Source organism: Pinus tabuliformis, chromosome 1_1, assembly GCF_031772625.1.
Source record: "Pinus tabuliformis cultivar Carrire ecotype Pingquan chromosome 1_1, CPIR1, whole genome shotgun sequence".
NCBI lineage: Eukaryota > Viridiplantae > Streptophyta > Pinopsida > Pinales > Pinaceae > Pinus > Pinus tabuliformis.
The window spans coordinates 599,058,446-599,072,742 of record NC_142297.1 but is presented as its reverse complement, the minus strand read 5'-3'; the positions used below and the strand labels follow the sequence as shown (position 1 = coordinate 599,072,742).

At 38.6% G+C, this 14,297-nt stretch overlaps 1 protein-coding gene across 3 annotated transcripts in view; it reads right to left on the bottom strand.

The window, feature by feature from the left end:
- Positions 1-4,424, bottom strand: part of LOC149214692 (disease resistance protein RUN1-like) — a 53,665-nt gene extending 49,241 nt beyond the window's left edge. Inside the window, exons 1-4 of one of the 3 annotated variants that reach the window (XM_089392373.1) lie at positions 3,523-4,423; positions 2,322-3,408; positions 1,991-2,215; positions 1,011-1,846 (exon numbers count right to left, since the gene is read on the bottom strand). In XM_089392373.1, coding sequence (XP_089248499.1) covers positions 1,094-1,846; positions 1,991-2,215; positions 2,322-3,408; positions 3,523-4,064 — 2,607 coding nt within the window. In that variant the 5' untranslated portion in view covers positions 4,065-4,423 and the 3' untranslated portion in view covers positions 1,011-1,093. Of the gene's footprint in view, positions 1-1,010; positions 1,847-1,990; positions 2,216-2,321; positions 3,409-3,522 lie in introns of those variants that run through there. The other 2 variants (XM_089392374.1, XM_089392375.1) reach the window with 2 other exon arrangements.
- Positions 4,425-14,297: the final 9,873 nt, after the last annotated feature.

The following is a 14,297-nucleotide window of genomic DNA, read 5'->3' as shown; positions in this document are numbered from 1 at the left end:
AATCATTGTTTGTTAAACATTTTTCAATATAATACAACATATGCATAATGAATTTATTTTTCCAAATAGATATAAATGCACCATCAATATTACTAATTGAGACATTTTTATCTCTTGCAAGTGGTTCGATCAACTTCTCCCCATAAAATTTGAACTAATATTTAATAAGAACTAAAGCCCACACAATCTAATTAATCTACACCTCATAAATATCTATTAAATTAATTACATATACATATATAAATACATATAAAATTTAAGCTTACACCAATTTTAATAGATTGAAAATGCCACACTTAATATAAACTACACAAAATTTTTAATTAAAAAAAAAAAAAAAAACTTTATATAATGTTATAAAGCTTTCTATATTATTTAGACCATTAATAATGAAAAATATAAATATACATTAAAAAAATAATTAAAAATTAAAATAAACTTAAAATACACATAAATTCTACATATCGAAAACTTTTGATTTTGTCTTTATACATTTGATAGATGTATATATTAAAATGTAAATTTGTTAAAATGATAAGTACTTAAATATAAATTGAGATCTTCAAAGATTGGAAATTAAAATATAAATATAAATTTTTTAAAATAATAAAGAGTTTAGAGTTATAGAGATAAAGAATTAAAAAGTAAAGAAAATATTTAGAGATAAAAATATATTTTTTTCGTATTTTTAGTTAAATTTATTAATAAGTAATTGAAAAAATATTAGATAAATTTTTAATAATAAATTCATTTTTTTTGTAGAATTAAATATCAATCTAATAAATTTATAAATATAATAATACTAATAAATTTCAATGTAATTTTTTTTAATTTAATTTAATTCAATTTAACCAAAAAAATTTCGAATGTTAATTTAATTTAAAATAATGATATTTTGTAACCTTAAAATGTGAATTTTGTGATTTACGATTAATACAAAAAATTCCAATAAAATCACTTATCAGATTTTATGTAGACGTTTGAACCACTTATCGTTGTACTTATCATAAAATGAACCATCTTAACATTAACAAATGAAATATTTGAAAACAATCTTAATTTGAAGCGCAGCCCGGCAACCCCTTCTTCAGTTTCAATCGCCACCCGTCCAACCAAATACACTGAGGCCGGACAGGTTCCCCACTGAGTCTGGGAGTGTCTGCAGACTGTCGCACCCGCTCAAGAGAAGACTTTGGAGGCCCGACAGGTTCCCCACTGAGTCTGGGAGTGTCTGCAGACGCCAGTACTCTTCCAAGTGAAGACTTTGGAGGCCCGACAGGTTCCCCACTGAGTATGGGAGTGTCTGCAGACTGTAGCACCCTTCCAAGTGAAGACTTTGGAGGCCCGACAGGTTCCCCACTGAGTCTGGGAGTGTCTGCAGACGCCAGTACTCTTCCAAGTGAAGACTTTGGAGGCCCGACAGGTTCCCCACTGAGTATGGGAGTGTCTGCAGACTGTAGCACCCTTCCAAGTGAAGACTTTGGAGGCCCGACAGGTTCCCCACTGAGTCTGGGAGTGTCTGCAGACTGTCGCACCAGCTCAAGCGAAGACTTTGGAGGCCCGACAGGTTCCCCACTGAGTCTGGGAGTGTCTGCAGACTGGAGCAGTTGATCAAGTGAAGACTTTGGAGGTCCGACAGGTTCCCAATCGAGTCTGGTAGCGTCTGCAGCGGCTGGCACGTCAAGTGAAGACTTTGGAGTCCTGATAACTTCCCAAATTCATTTGGGATAGTTTTAAGATAACGAGTTCTCAGAAAAACTTTTTCAAGATGCTTCAGTTTTCCAATGGACTTTGGAACCTGTAAAAGGGGAGCATCAATATGCAACTCCCTCAATTGCAGAGGTGCCTGCAATGTTCACATGCATTATTAAAGTGAGTTTGAGCCTCTACAGCATTTTCGCATTGTGTCATACGATAACAACACGCTAGTACAACAATTCATACACTATTAAAAAAGGTAACTAGATCTGTTAAGAAAACAAATGACTACCTGAAATTCATGTTGCCAGAGTGTTTTCAGTTGATCCCCCTCTATATGTAACACACTTAAATTATTTAATGGAATCGAGGGAGCTAAAGAGGACTTCGGACAGTTCTCCCAATGCAGATATACTAGCGGTGGTAACTGTTCACTGCTGAATATTCGTTCAACAGAGTCACTTTCAGTCCCACGCAGCTGCAACATGCTTCGGTTGGACCTGCTAACTCCACGCACCTGAATTGTTCACCCCCAGCTGTTAGTTTTAAGATTTAAAAATTGACAGACAATTTTGATAACACGAAGTTATTTGAAAGTCCGTCGAAAGCTTCAGAATACTTACAAATGATGGACGAGCCCTCTTTGTGAAGTGCCAAAGACGACGGGGATGTTCTAGACCTTCAGCTATATCTCTGCCTAGGTCTCGAAGGTGGTCGTGCATTCTGAGACAGTTTTTACCGTCCACCTCCACGAGGCATCTGTTTTCCAGCTTCCGAAGACCCAGCAACCCTTCCCAGTTGGATCCATCCCATACTCTTATAGCGGCATCCCTGTCTTTCCCTGTAAAGAAACAGGCGATATCTAAAAATATTTGCTTTTCCTCCTTATCTAGAGCATCATAGCTAATTCTAAGTGTGCTCCCTATATCTTCCGGAACTACTTTGGAGGTTTTGCGCAATTGCGCATTCCAGTGCTTCAAGTCATCTTCTCCACGAAGAAGCGCCCCAAGCACTTTAAGCGACAGGGGCAAACCATCGCAGACATTCAAAAAGTTCTCAACAACTTTTTCAAATCCTACAACAGGACGGGGTTGACCGAAGGCATGCCAGCAAAAGAGCTCTTGCGATTGCTCTGGCTTGATGCGTTTCAGTGTGTAAATGGATGACTCATCAACACCGAAGTTTCTAAGCACATCCTTATTACGAGATGTAATTAAAATTAAGCTACCTACATCAATACTATCTATAACTGGTGCACATAATGCATTCAGTTGATCAATATTATCAATATCATCTAAAATGATGAGAGACCGTTGAGAATCTCTTTTGAGCCTCTCTTTGAGCATCCCTGTGCCTTCAGCGACGCTATTTATTTGTGCATCGAATTTAATCAGCTCCTTAAGAAGGCTACTCTGCAGGGAAGGTAAATATCCGGATCTGACATCAAATAAGAAGCAAGATCGACTGTAATTTGATCTCCTTATCTCTCGGTTGAAGAATTTTTTAGCGAGGGTAGTTTTCCCGACCCCGCCAAAACCTACAATTCCCAAAATTGTAGCCTTCTTGCTTTGCCGCTGCAGTGACAATTTTCTGTCCACATCTTCAATTTTTTCATCGAGGCCAGTAGGATATTTGGCGACGTCAAGAGGCGGTTTGCGAGCCTTTTTCACAACCTGTTGGACGACCTCCTGGACGAGCTGCGACTCTTCCCTGAACAATATTCAAATCACAGTTAATCGACTAACGAGAAATATCTAAATAAATAATCTGTTATATACTGCAAAGTACAAAACTCAAATAATAGGGAGAGTTGGAGGGTCTTACTTGTCCTTCAGCTCAAAACCGACTATATCCGCCACAGCAGAAAGAGCATTCCTCCATTTTTCTATGGTCTTGGGGTCGTACCGTGGTTCCTGAGAATCAGATGTTCTCTTCCCTTCGAGCTCACCCAGATGACGAGCATAAACTCGATTTCCGCCGCGCGTCCACCGAAGATCTGCGGGCTCGACTTTGTAGAAGACAGGAATTATTGTGGATCCCGACTCCAACATCTGTACGAGTTCATCGAGACACCATCTAGATTGAGCATAATTTGGAGAGAATATCGCTACGTGAACAGTGGCTGTTCGAATAGCCCCTTCGATTTGGGCATCCAACTTCTCTCCTCTTTGCAGTTCTTCCTGGTCCAGAAAAACTGATAATCCGAGTTTTTTAAGGCGATTGTAGATATCTTTAGCGAGTCCTTCCTTCACATCAGGACCGCGGTGATTTAGAAACACTTGATACACATAGCTGTTGGTATTGCCCTGGGAGGTGGATGCGGAGGATGTTCCGTCACGGGCGGGGGTAAAGTTAACGTTTGTCATTTGATACAGAATAACAGAAAGTGCGCTGAGCCTCAATATTTGCGTCTGAAAGATTCAGGAGGGCAAGGAACTTACCAGCTGCACCTTTGCTATTATTGCCTGTGTATCAACACCCCAATGGTTGGGCACAGGATTGAAAACAAAACAGCTTTAGAATGTGGTTGATTACTGAGCTTCTCATTTCCTTGAGCAAACCAAGTGGCGATATGTATTGAAGTTATAGTGTAATCTGAACGGTGGAATTTGGAAGCATGAAGTTTCGGGCCAATTTTCCTTTCAATTTCGTCACAGCAAGCATCAAGTTTCCTGGCAATTTCCCCTTCGTCGTGTCACAGCATTATTGACCATTGCCATCTATCACTTCCTGTACGCATAAAGCATTTGGAAGGCCTGCGTTCATTTCTTTGCTTTACCAAAGATGTGACTCCTTCAGTTGGACCGGGACCCAATCGTTTATGCAAACCAGCTTGCATCCACCAACCCATGATATGATTCTTTGTGATGAGATGTTAAGTCTCCGACCAAAACAGGTGGCATCCACCGACAGAAAAAGCAAGGGAGTGGGAGACTGGGAGTGCGATGATACTTTTTCAACATCCATTTGCAGTCATATCGAAGTCCATGAATACCAGTTAATCTATTAACATCTTGAAATATCATTTATATCTTTTTGACGATCAAAAAGTAAAAATAGAGTGAAAGTTAATAAATATTTATTATTCTAATAAGATTTGATTTCAATGTATATGTATTAATTTTAATATACATTTTTCACTATTCAGCATTATTAATTTACTTAACATTATTTAGCATTTTTCGAGGTGTAGCCATTCCGCATTTTACGCGTTTCCCCGTCGACCAAATGCTTTGGATAGACCATTCATCTCTTTTGACTGCGACGAGATATTTTGTGTTCGATTCACTGTCCACGACAGTTGGCGGTTGATGATATCCCATTCTCTTAATGGAAACCATTGGCATAGGCGGACTTAAATTTTCTATTTCCATAGACAACACTAACCATGGATTTCAAATAAATGTTAAGACAACTTCACATCCTTCACTGCTTTAATCAATCATTAAATTGTTAATTTATTTTAGCTTAATGGTCTTACCAGCATAATTGTCGGAAAAATTTCATTTCCAATATTTATAAAAATAAAAATAAAAATAAAAGAATTTATTAGACATACATCGTGTTGAATTTGATTTAATATTTTAAATATTATATATATATATATATATATATATATATATATATATATATATTATTTAAGTTTAGATATACTATTGTTTTTAGGTTTGATATAATTTTATGATATATAATTATAGTTTGGATATATTTTAATAATTGGTATTTATATAACTAACGCAATCATATTGATCAATATGGTTGATATATTATAAATATATATGGAGAAGTTTGGTAAAAAAGTATGGGGAAAAGAGCTGGGTAGAAAGAAGAAATATTACATTGAGGAATTCAACCCTACATGTGATTTACAAGAAAAAGAGTTTATTGGAGCTAGCATTTCGTGGAGGGCAAAGGTTCTTGCTCAATTAAGGACCAACTTACTCGGGTTGTGGAATCAGAAAAACATTTCATTTTGGAATGTGATGCATTCAAAGATATTAGAGAAAGTTATGATAACATGCTTGGCATTGTCTTTTTAGCCAGGGGATTGTTGGAAGGTTGGGTCAGCTCATCATCAATTTGAATCGGAAAAGGATTGAATTGTAAAAAGCGAAAAACAGGGATCTAATGGTCTCATAGACTATTTTTAGTCTCATGGACCTTAAAATATCATTTCATTTTATATTAATTACATCCACAACCGCATTATTAAATTTGGTTGATATATGCAAATAAGTGTATATCATATCACATTAATAATTATTAGATGTATGGTAAGGATTTAACATTAATACTAACTATTATATAATTATAATAATTATATAAGTAATAATTAGGTTTTATAATATTAAAATATTGAATTTTAATATTAAAGTTTTAGTAATGAGTTTAGTATTAGGGTTTTAGTATAGGGTTTTAATATAAGTAAGTGTAAGTTAAGTGTTCAACTAAGTGAGTAAGTTTTCAATTAACATTGAAACCTAATATTATAAACCTTATATATTAATATTATAATCTTGTTTGACGGTGTTGGACCTGCCAACATGTGAAGGGATCTCCTCGGTAAGAAGTTCCAACTAGGCCTCAGAACGTTTGGAGTAGGAGTCCTAGCAGTGGGTAGTACGGTATTGTCTTCACTGTGGTTGCAGGCAGAGGTAAGTAAGATGTCCCTGTTGGAAGCAAGGGTGTGGCCTTGCAAAAAATCAAGGAATGTGCATGAAAGGCTCTAACACACGGAAGGGGAGAAGAGTGCGCCCCTTAGAAGCATGTGATAGCACGCAGCTTGAAAGGGAACACACGAGCTGAAAGACATCACGATATGGAAAGCAGGATAGGCGACTATCCAAAGTGATGAGTTATACCAACAAGACGCTTCGATAAGATTCATATAAACACATACAGAATAGTTCATACATACATGCGTAAATTACAACTACATACATCGTCAGAGTAACCAGGATAGCCGAACTACAATAACAATATATGCATGAAACACGTTGGATTTGTTATATTAAAAGAGTGAAAGATCCAATCATACATACAACAATGACAACCACTAGCCCCAATAGTAGAACGTTAAATTCACTGATGTCTGCTCCTCCAATGAGATGTACTTGCTCTGAGCTGTGGAGAAGCCAAGGCTCATTACAATACACTCCATGCTTTCTCTAAGTTATACCTATCAGAAGATTAGCTCCCAAAAGGCCGTACAATGAGTTATGAGGTTCTATATATAGCAAAGGGTGGGGTGCCCCTCCACATTCCCCTTTGTGACTCTTAGCCTACCCTCATGATTCTTCAACTTACACATGATTGTTTACATTCTACTATTGATACTTGGCCTTTCACTTTACAACATGTTTACAATAAAATCTACACATGTACCCATGTGAGACAAAAATTGCCTTGAGTAAGCCATGCAAAACATCACTAAGACTCACACAGCTGTGGGAATACTAACTCGTCAACATCCTCTTGGTGATCGATGGTGGCGAACTAATGCCAAGCTTGGTAGTCTGTTATGGTGTCCGCATACTCTGTGGTGACATCCTTCTAAAAGCAAACTCTTGCCTCTATTGCATCCGAGTACACTAATTTGGCACATCTTTCGAACTCGTCATATAACATGCACATCATGGCCTTGAGTGAAATCGGACCAACGACATACTAGTGCATAGTGTCTGTGCTCATATGCAAATATGCATTAGTGGCTATGCACATCAACTGCTCGAAGTACATGTCCAGCTCTAGTTGGACTTGCTTCTTTGCTTTCACCTCGGTGAGTGTGTCAATGGATGGGATCACATGGGTGCGCACAATCACATCCATACTCCTGAACACTCGTTCATGTGAAGCCTGTAAGTTTGTGATGAGTTGTGGGAGTTCCTCATAGTTTCGTATCTGACTGTAGATGTGTGCCTTAAACTCCACTACCTTTGGCTTCATCATCTTTGGCAAGTACAATGAAGTTCCCTTGTACCTCATTGTCCATATCTCCATGTGATCGACAATAGTGTGTATGTTTGTCAATATGCATGCTCTCCTAGCACAGCATTGCTACCAACCATTAAGATGGACAACTGACTTATGCATGGTGACCAACTTGAAGTACAACTTCTACATGATTTTCTCGAGAGACAATACATCATCAAGTATTCCTTTCTTTAACTCTGCTCTCGCAGATGTTGTAGCTTGCTTTTATTTCTTCTTGGCAGCTTGTAACTCCTTAGCCATGCATTCATTCTCAGCTATCAAGAATCTCACACTTGAGCTATTGGCATTGGCATATGTCTTTGTAGCATTAGCCAATGCAGCTGGATATTTGCACACATCGGACACGATCACTCGTTCCTAAAAATGTGTAGGAGATACATGGACATCTGGAGTGGGCACTTTGCACGACTGCACAACTTTGTGTTGTGACTCGTCGAAGGATATGTTGTGCACGTCTGCTTTTGGATTGTCCTCAAGGATTTTAGTATCTCCTTGATCACTTAGGACTTTCTCTGCTCCCGGATCTGGTGAAGCCGATGGAGTGACCTCTTGGTCCTTGGGCACGAGGTCCATATCCTGATCTTGCTCTGGTTGAACAACATCCGTGTCCATTTGTTCCAACATCTATTCAATCTCCTAAACAAATTCTTGCTCTTGCAGCTGCTCACCCTGTTTTCTATCTACCACTTGTTCTGATGAATAAATAGTCGATATTGGCACAGTTTCATCAATGTGTGCATGTTGCGCCTCCTATTGTTCTTGTTCTTGTTGCGCTTCCTTCTCTCTTCTACGTAACTCTTGTTCTTCCCTTAGTTGTTGCTTCAACTCCTACAACTTCTTCTCTCCCTCCTCCAATTTTCTCTTCTCCCTCTATCTTTGTGCAATCCTTCTGTTGCGTTGTCGCAGCTTTGCCTCAATCTCCAAAGTTACTCTTAATACAAGTGGATATTCTTTGAACTTGCAGCTTTGCTCCGCCTGTGCATTGTCGGCAACCTTTCTCTTTCCTTTTTCATGTGTAAGTCTGCTGCCCTATGCTACTACTGATGTTGCTGTCCTCTGAGATGTTGTTGCCTTTTGCACTGCTAACCATTCTATAGCCACTCTGACTAGTTCATTGAGCCTTAAGGAGTTATAGAAGTATATCCACAGGTCTTCCTTAGGCCAATGACATGCCCGTGGATCCAAGGATGATACACTCTCGCATAATAGTCTTCCACTAAGCGATGCGGGTCATATGGATTGAAACTTTTGGTTCCGAAGGTGAACTTCTTGAACTCCTCCATCTCAATCTCAGCGTGCTTGAGATTCTAGATCTCATACAACCTGATCCGCAAAGGAAGAGTGGGCCAAGGTGCCTTCTTCTTCATGTGAAGTTTTGCTAACAACCCTCTCAAGATGTGGTATTCAACCTCTTTCATGACCAACTTGTCCATGGAAAACCTTGGTAAAACATGCAGAGCCTTCTCTGTGTTGTACATCCGGATGAAGGTGCCAAGGGATGAGGCATACCAATCTGTTATGTTAACCAATGCCTCCATCATTGCTTGGGGCATGCAAGGCAGATCCTGCTCAAAGATCATCCTGTACACCGGGGTGACAAAGTGGTTTGATAGCTGTAGTATAACTCCATGGAAGCTGCACTCAGATAACAACCTGCAATAGGTGTGCATAGAGGCTTTGGAAAGTGTCCATGCCCAACCCAAGCTAGGAAATTACTCACGGACATCAAGAATGTAGGTGAACATGAATAGATTTTATTTCTCACACTTGGGTGGATTCCGACCATCTGTTACTTGCCCCTTCAGTTGGAGAGCCAACATATCGGACCAATTGAAAGGCCTTCCTTTGTTTGCCAGCTGATACAACACAATCACCCAACTTTTCGGGAAGGTCTCTGTACTTTCTTGGCCTTATAAGCGACATGCGAAGATGACCAAGAACTGATAAGCCTTACGTAGTATCTTTGTCATGTATTCCTAGTTGGGTGTTGTCCTAAATTTAGATGGCCTTCTCACCCAACTCTTCAAGATGTCTCTTGAGTTTGCACTGCTGTTGGGATTGGTGAAGGGTGCATCCATTGTGTTCACCAACTACGGCAAGTGATACATCTCTTGAAAGGTCTTTGCCCTGAAGGTAGAATTTTTTTTTTTCCACTGACACTGTTCAACACCATTGTCTCTGGATCAGTTTGTGAGACAGTCCAGTGGATCATGTCCGTGCATGGAAATGCAAGATACCTACATGCAAACCGGTACAAGCCATACTTGTGTATGTTGACATAGACTCTGTAGTCCTCCAAATTCTCCTCAAAGGTGCTTGAAAAGATGTCATTGATGTCCTGCCATTTGATCTTGATCTCCTTGTCTAAGAACAACTTAGTGTCTTCGTAGATGGGCAATCCAATAGAGACTTTCTCAACCACATCTTTAGTTGCACTCTCAACTGTGTCCTTTGACCCTTCTCTCTTGGAAGCCATTGTACTTGTATTACTGAGAGACTGATGAACACATGTGATACCTGGAGATAGAGCAACACTCATAGCAAGCAAACTGTCAGTGAAAATCAAAAGCAACTTGAGGGATGACATGCAACACACCTGGGTGACTGACTGGAAAATTTGCACAATTTTCTCTAGGAGGCTGGGAGACTGACTGCCAGAACTGTGCAGAGCACAGTCTCGACTGCTAGTGAGCTAACTGGCTACTAAAACTGCGCAGAGCATAGTCCATCTTGGCCTACTGAGGACTGGAACTGTGCAATGCACAGTTTTAGTCAGCATGACTGCAACCCAGAAAAATTGTATTGCATAATTTTGGGGGCCAACTGAGGCACTTCCTCTCAAAATTTCACAGAGCACATCTGGGGAGGCCACTGTGAGGCAGGATCTACGTAATTTCCAGGAGCAATGCAAGGCCTTCCATCCCAGAAATGTGTAGCAAAATCTGGGCTAGGCAAGGTCTAGGCCAAGGCAGCTGAGACCTGCTAACAAGCGACTGAAAATAGTAAGGACTAAATTCATGTGAGAATTTGGGTGTAGACATGAGTGAATAAACATGCATGTAATCAGTGAATGCAGGATTCAGTAAAATGGGAAAATAGTGAGGTGTGTGAAGCGATTCGTTTCAATGACGACCGTAAGTGCATAAACAGTGTCATTCATGCGACAACAAGTAAATGCAATGAAAAACTTGAAACAATGCTTCTACAAGCTAACATGCATTAAAAATATAACAAGCATTCAACAAAACCAAGAAAACAACACTCACACAAACTGAAATACAAAAAGTGACAGAAAAGTAGCAAAAGACATGAAAAGCAGACTAACCAGGAAAAAGCTACAATAAGTGTGACGAAGGTTCCTAAATGCATTGGGAATGTCAGATCTCCAAGATCGAAGTGAAGAATGAGCTTTAAAGTGTCGAATAAATAGTTTGGCATGATCGAGTCTTATGACGTGCATGCCATAATTCTAGGAAAAAGCGACACTTGGCAGGAGGTTTCTAAAATGACTTTTGCATGTAACCCCCAGCTGCTAAAAATAGGTCCCTCAAATCTAAGGATGTATTTTTCTTTTTCAGGAAAAAGCTCCCCACGCATGCAAGGCAAGTGTTATAACCCTATTTTCCACTCCATTATAGTGAGAGAAACCCAATATCAACTTACCTTAGTTGTTTGGCTTAAATGCATCCCCTTTTCACCTTTTCTTTTACTTATGTGAGATTTATCCCATGTTAAAAGGGTTAAATTACATAATTGAGCAATTTCTCATAATTATTTTGCCAAAATATTATAATTATGAGATAATATTTATTTCATAATTTAGATAATTGAGAAAAAACTCATAATTATGCAAAAGGTTTCTAGAGTTTGTCATTCCCAAGGAGATGAAATTGACCCACTTGTGTATGAGTTGGCTATGGGTCCATTATTTTAGAAGTTTCCTAACTTCTCAATCCCCTAGGTGTCTAGATACATTCTCCTGGAGCATGGAATGAGCCTTTATAATCTCACCAAGAGGGAATAGGGGAGAGGACCAAAAGCAACAGTGCGAGAGCTCTAATACCTTGGGAGAGGAGGCCATACTACAAGTTGGAGGAGAGGATATTCTTTGTGTTGATGGTATACAATTGATGTAGTTCCATTTACATGGTTAATAAAAGTTTGTGTTCCCTTCCTTACATGAATTTTTGTTCAATATATTATATGATTGCATCTATTGATTTTGATCTAACGATCTTCCGAGGAAAATCAAATATTGTCCTTATTTAGTTGTGTTTGTGTGCATGGATGTAGATCTCGTGCAAACATGTTGGATCGCTCGAGTGGAGTGCAAGATCTACATTGAACTCAAAACCCTTCTCTGACATGCAAGGATTCCAGGTGTGATCTCTTATCTATAGCATAGATCTGATTGCTTGTTGCATGCATGACCATTTGGATTGAGGGGCCATTATTAGATCGCATTAGCCATTATATTTTGTTGTCTGGTGATCTCAATCGAGCATGAGATCATGGAGTAATAGCTCCTTGCAGATCTAGCTGCAATAGGACTGGTGCTTTCAATGAGAGCATTTTTATTTTGCCCTTTTTGTTTGAGATACCCTCTTATTCTTTATGTTTTTTTTTTGTTTTCTATTATTCCCATTGAGTTCTTTGTACTCTTTTGGATCCATTTTGATCTACTTTGATTTTACTTGCTTCAGATCTAAGCTGATCTTAGATCTAGAGTTTTATTTTTATTTTTTTATATGAGGGAATAACAAATCTGAGAATTGAAATCAAATTCTAGAATTTTCTATATGGAATTTGATTTAAATAAACACATATATTACTTCCTCTCATATTTTTACCCCAAAACAAAACAACAACAAAAAAAATCACTGAAAACAAACTCCATATGAGGAAGTGATGGCCAATTGAAAATTGGGCAGTTTATTTTTCTTCTGCCCTCGCACGCAATTGCTTTTTTCTGTTCATTTATGTTCTTTCTATACATAATTAAGTAAAAATAACTACAAATCTATAATCCTCTTGATTTTTTACCTCAAAACAAAAAAACAAACACATGAAATAAAGTTTGTATGAGAAAGATATGGCTGATTGAAAGATCAACCTGTTTTCTATATGTTTTTCCCAATTTTTGGGTTTTTTTTCGGCTTATTTTCTTGATCTTTTAGGTGTGTTCTTCAAAACTTGCTACTATTTGTTGGATCTATTTATTTTTTTTGCTGATCACTGCTAATCTTTATGAGATCTGAGCCATTTCTTATTTATTGGTTGGGATCATCCATTGCTTGTGTTCTTCAAGGTTTCTCTCGAAAAATTCTTTGTGTGCTTTGGTTGAGGACTAGTGTTCTCATCTTTGGATCTCTGTTTCAGATCTTTTTGGCTACTTTTGGTAACTACTTAAATCTCTTTGATATCCCACTTTGGTCTTTTGTTACCTTTGTGTGGCTTGGTCGCTTGTTTTTAAGTTACCTATTCCCTCTCTTGTTTGTGTTCATCACAATTGGTGGTGTTGTGATTGGTTGTGCAGCTGTCCTCTAGTAAATTTATTTTGAGTGTGTTTTCATTGATTTGTATCACTCTCATATGATATTTTTTAGGCCTTCCTATCTCTAGGGTCTAGTTTTGACCCTTGTAGAACATTGGTCTTTGTTAAGCCATTATACTACAGCCCTAGCTTGATGACATTTTCCCCCCCTTTTTACTTTTTGCTTTCGATTTGATTGCTTTTAGTGTGTTTCTTTGATTGGGCTTTGTTTTTCCTAGTTGTGATGTTTCTAGAGTGCTTTGCATTCTTGCTTGGGAGTCTTTTCCTTTGGTTTCTTTTTGAATTGTTTTGGTTTGCCTTCATGTTTTGTTTTGGGTCATTAATTCACAAAATTTGGGATAATTTTCCTTCAAGAAGATTTAGATGTGCATCATAATAGCCACTAGTGTGTTAGAAGGCTCTTACACTCCTGTAGTTAGCATTCATCGAATTGAAAATTGAAAATTTCATATAGCTGCACTAGGGTGAATAACTAAGAGTCATTCACACCATCTCAGTTTCATGCCGCATCCCGCTTGTGTAAACAACGACGACTAAAATCAACACGATAATAAAATTAACTAAATTTTTCCTTTATTTTCACTGGTAGTACACCAACACTAGCTTAGGTTAGGGTCTTGGAGATAGGAGTGTGAGTTAACTGCTCCAGGGCTACAAAATTAACCTAGCAGCTTGTGGTAGGGAGTTAAATCCATTTGCAATAGTGCGGCCTGGCAAACCCTCCTCACAAAAGGGTCAAGCACGAGGTCGCACTTGGTCTAGGAAAACTGACACAACCCATTTTGCTTAGTTTCGGGTGGTGCGATATAGCAGAATCTCCATGCAAACAAACAGTGTCATTCTCACTTGGGGACCACTTGGGAGGCAACTCTCAAGGGGGTTTCAATATTAGCTTATTTTGGGGTTAAGTTTCCTACCCTTGCGTGTGGATTTGTCCTGCAACTGTCCTCCCAAGCCATGTTATTGTATGTGGTGACCATAGTGGCCTATCTTCTTAGGGCTTATACACTGGTACAGGGTAGGGTTTGTCTTCTCTGTACCTGGGATAGAT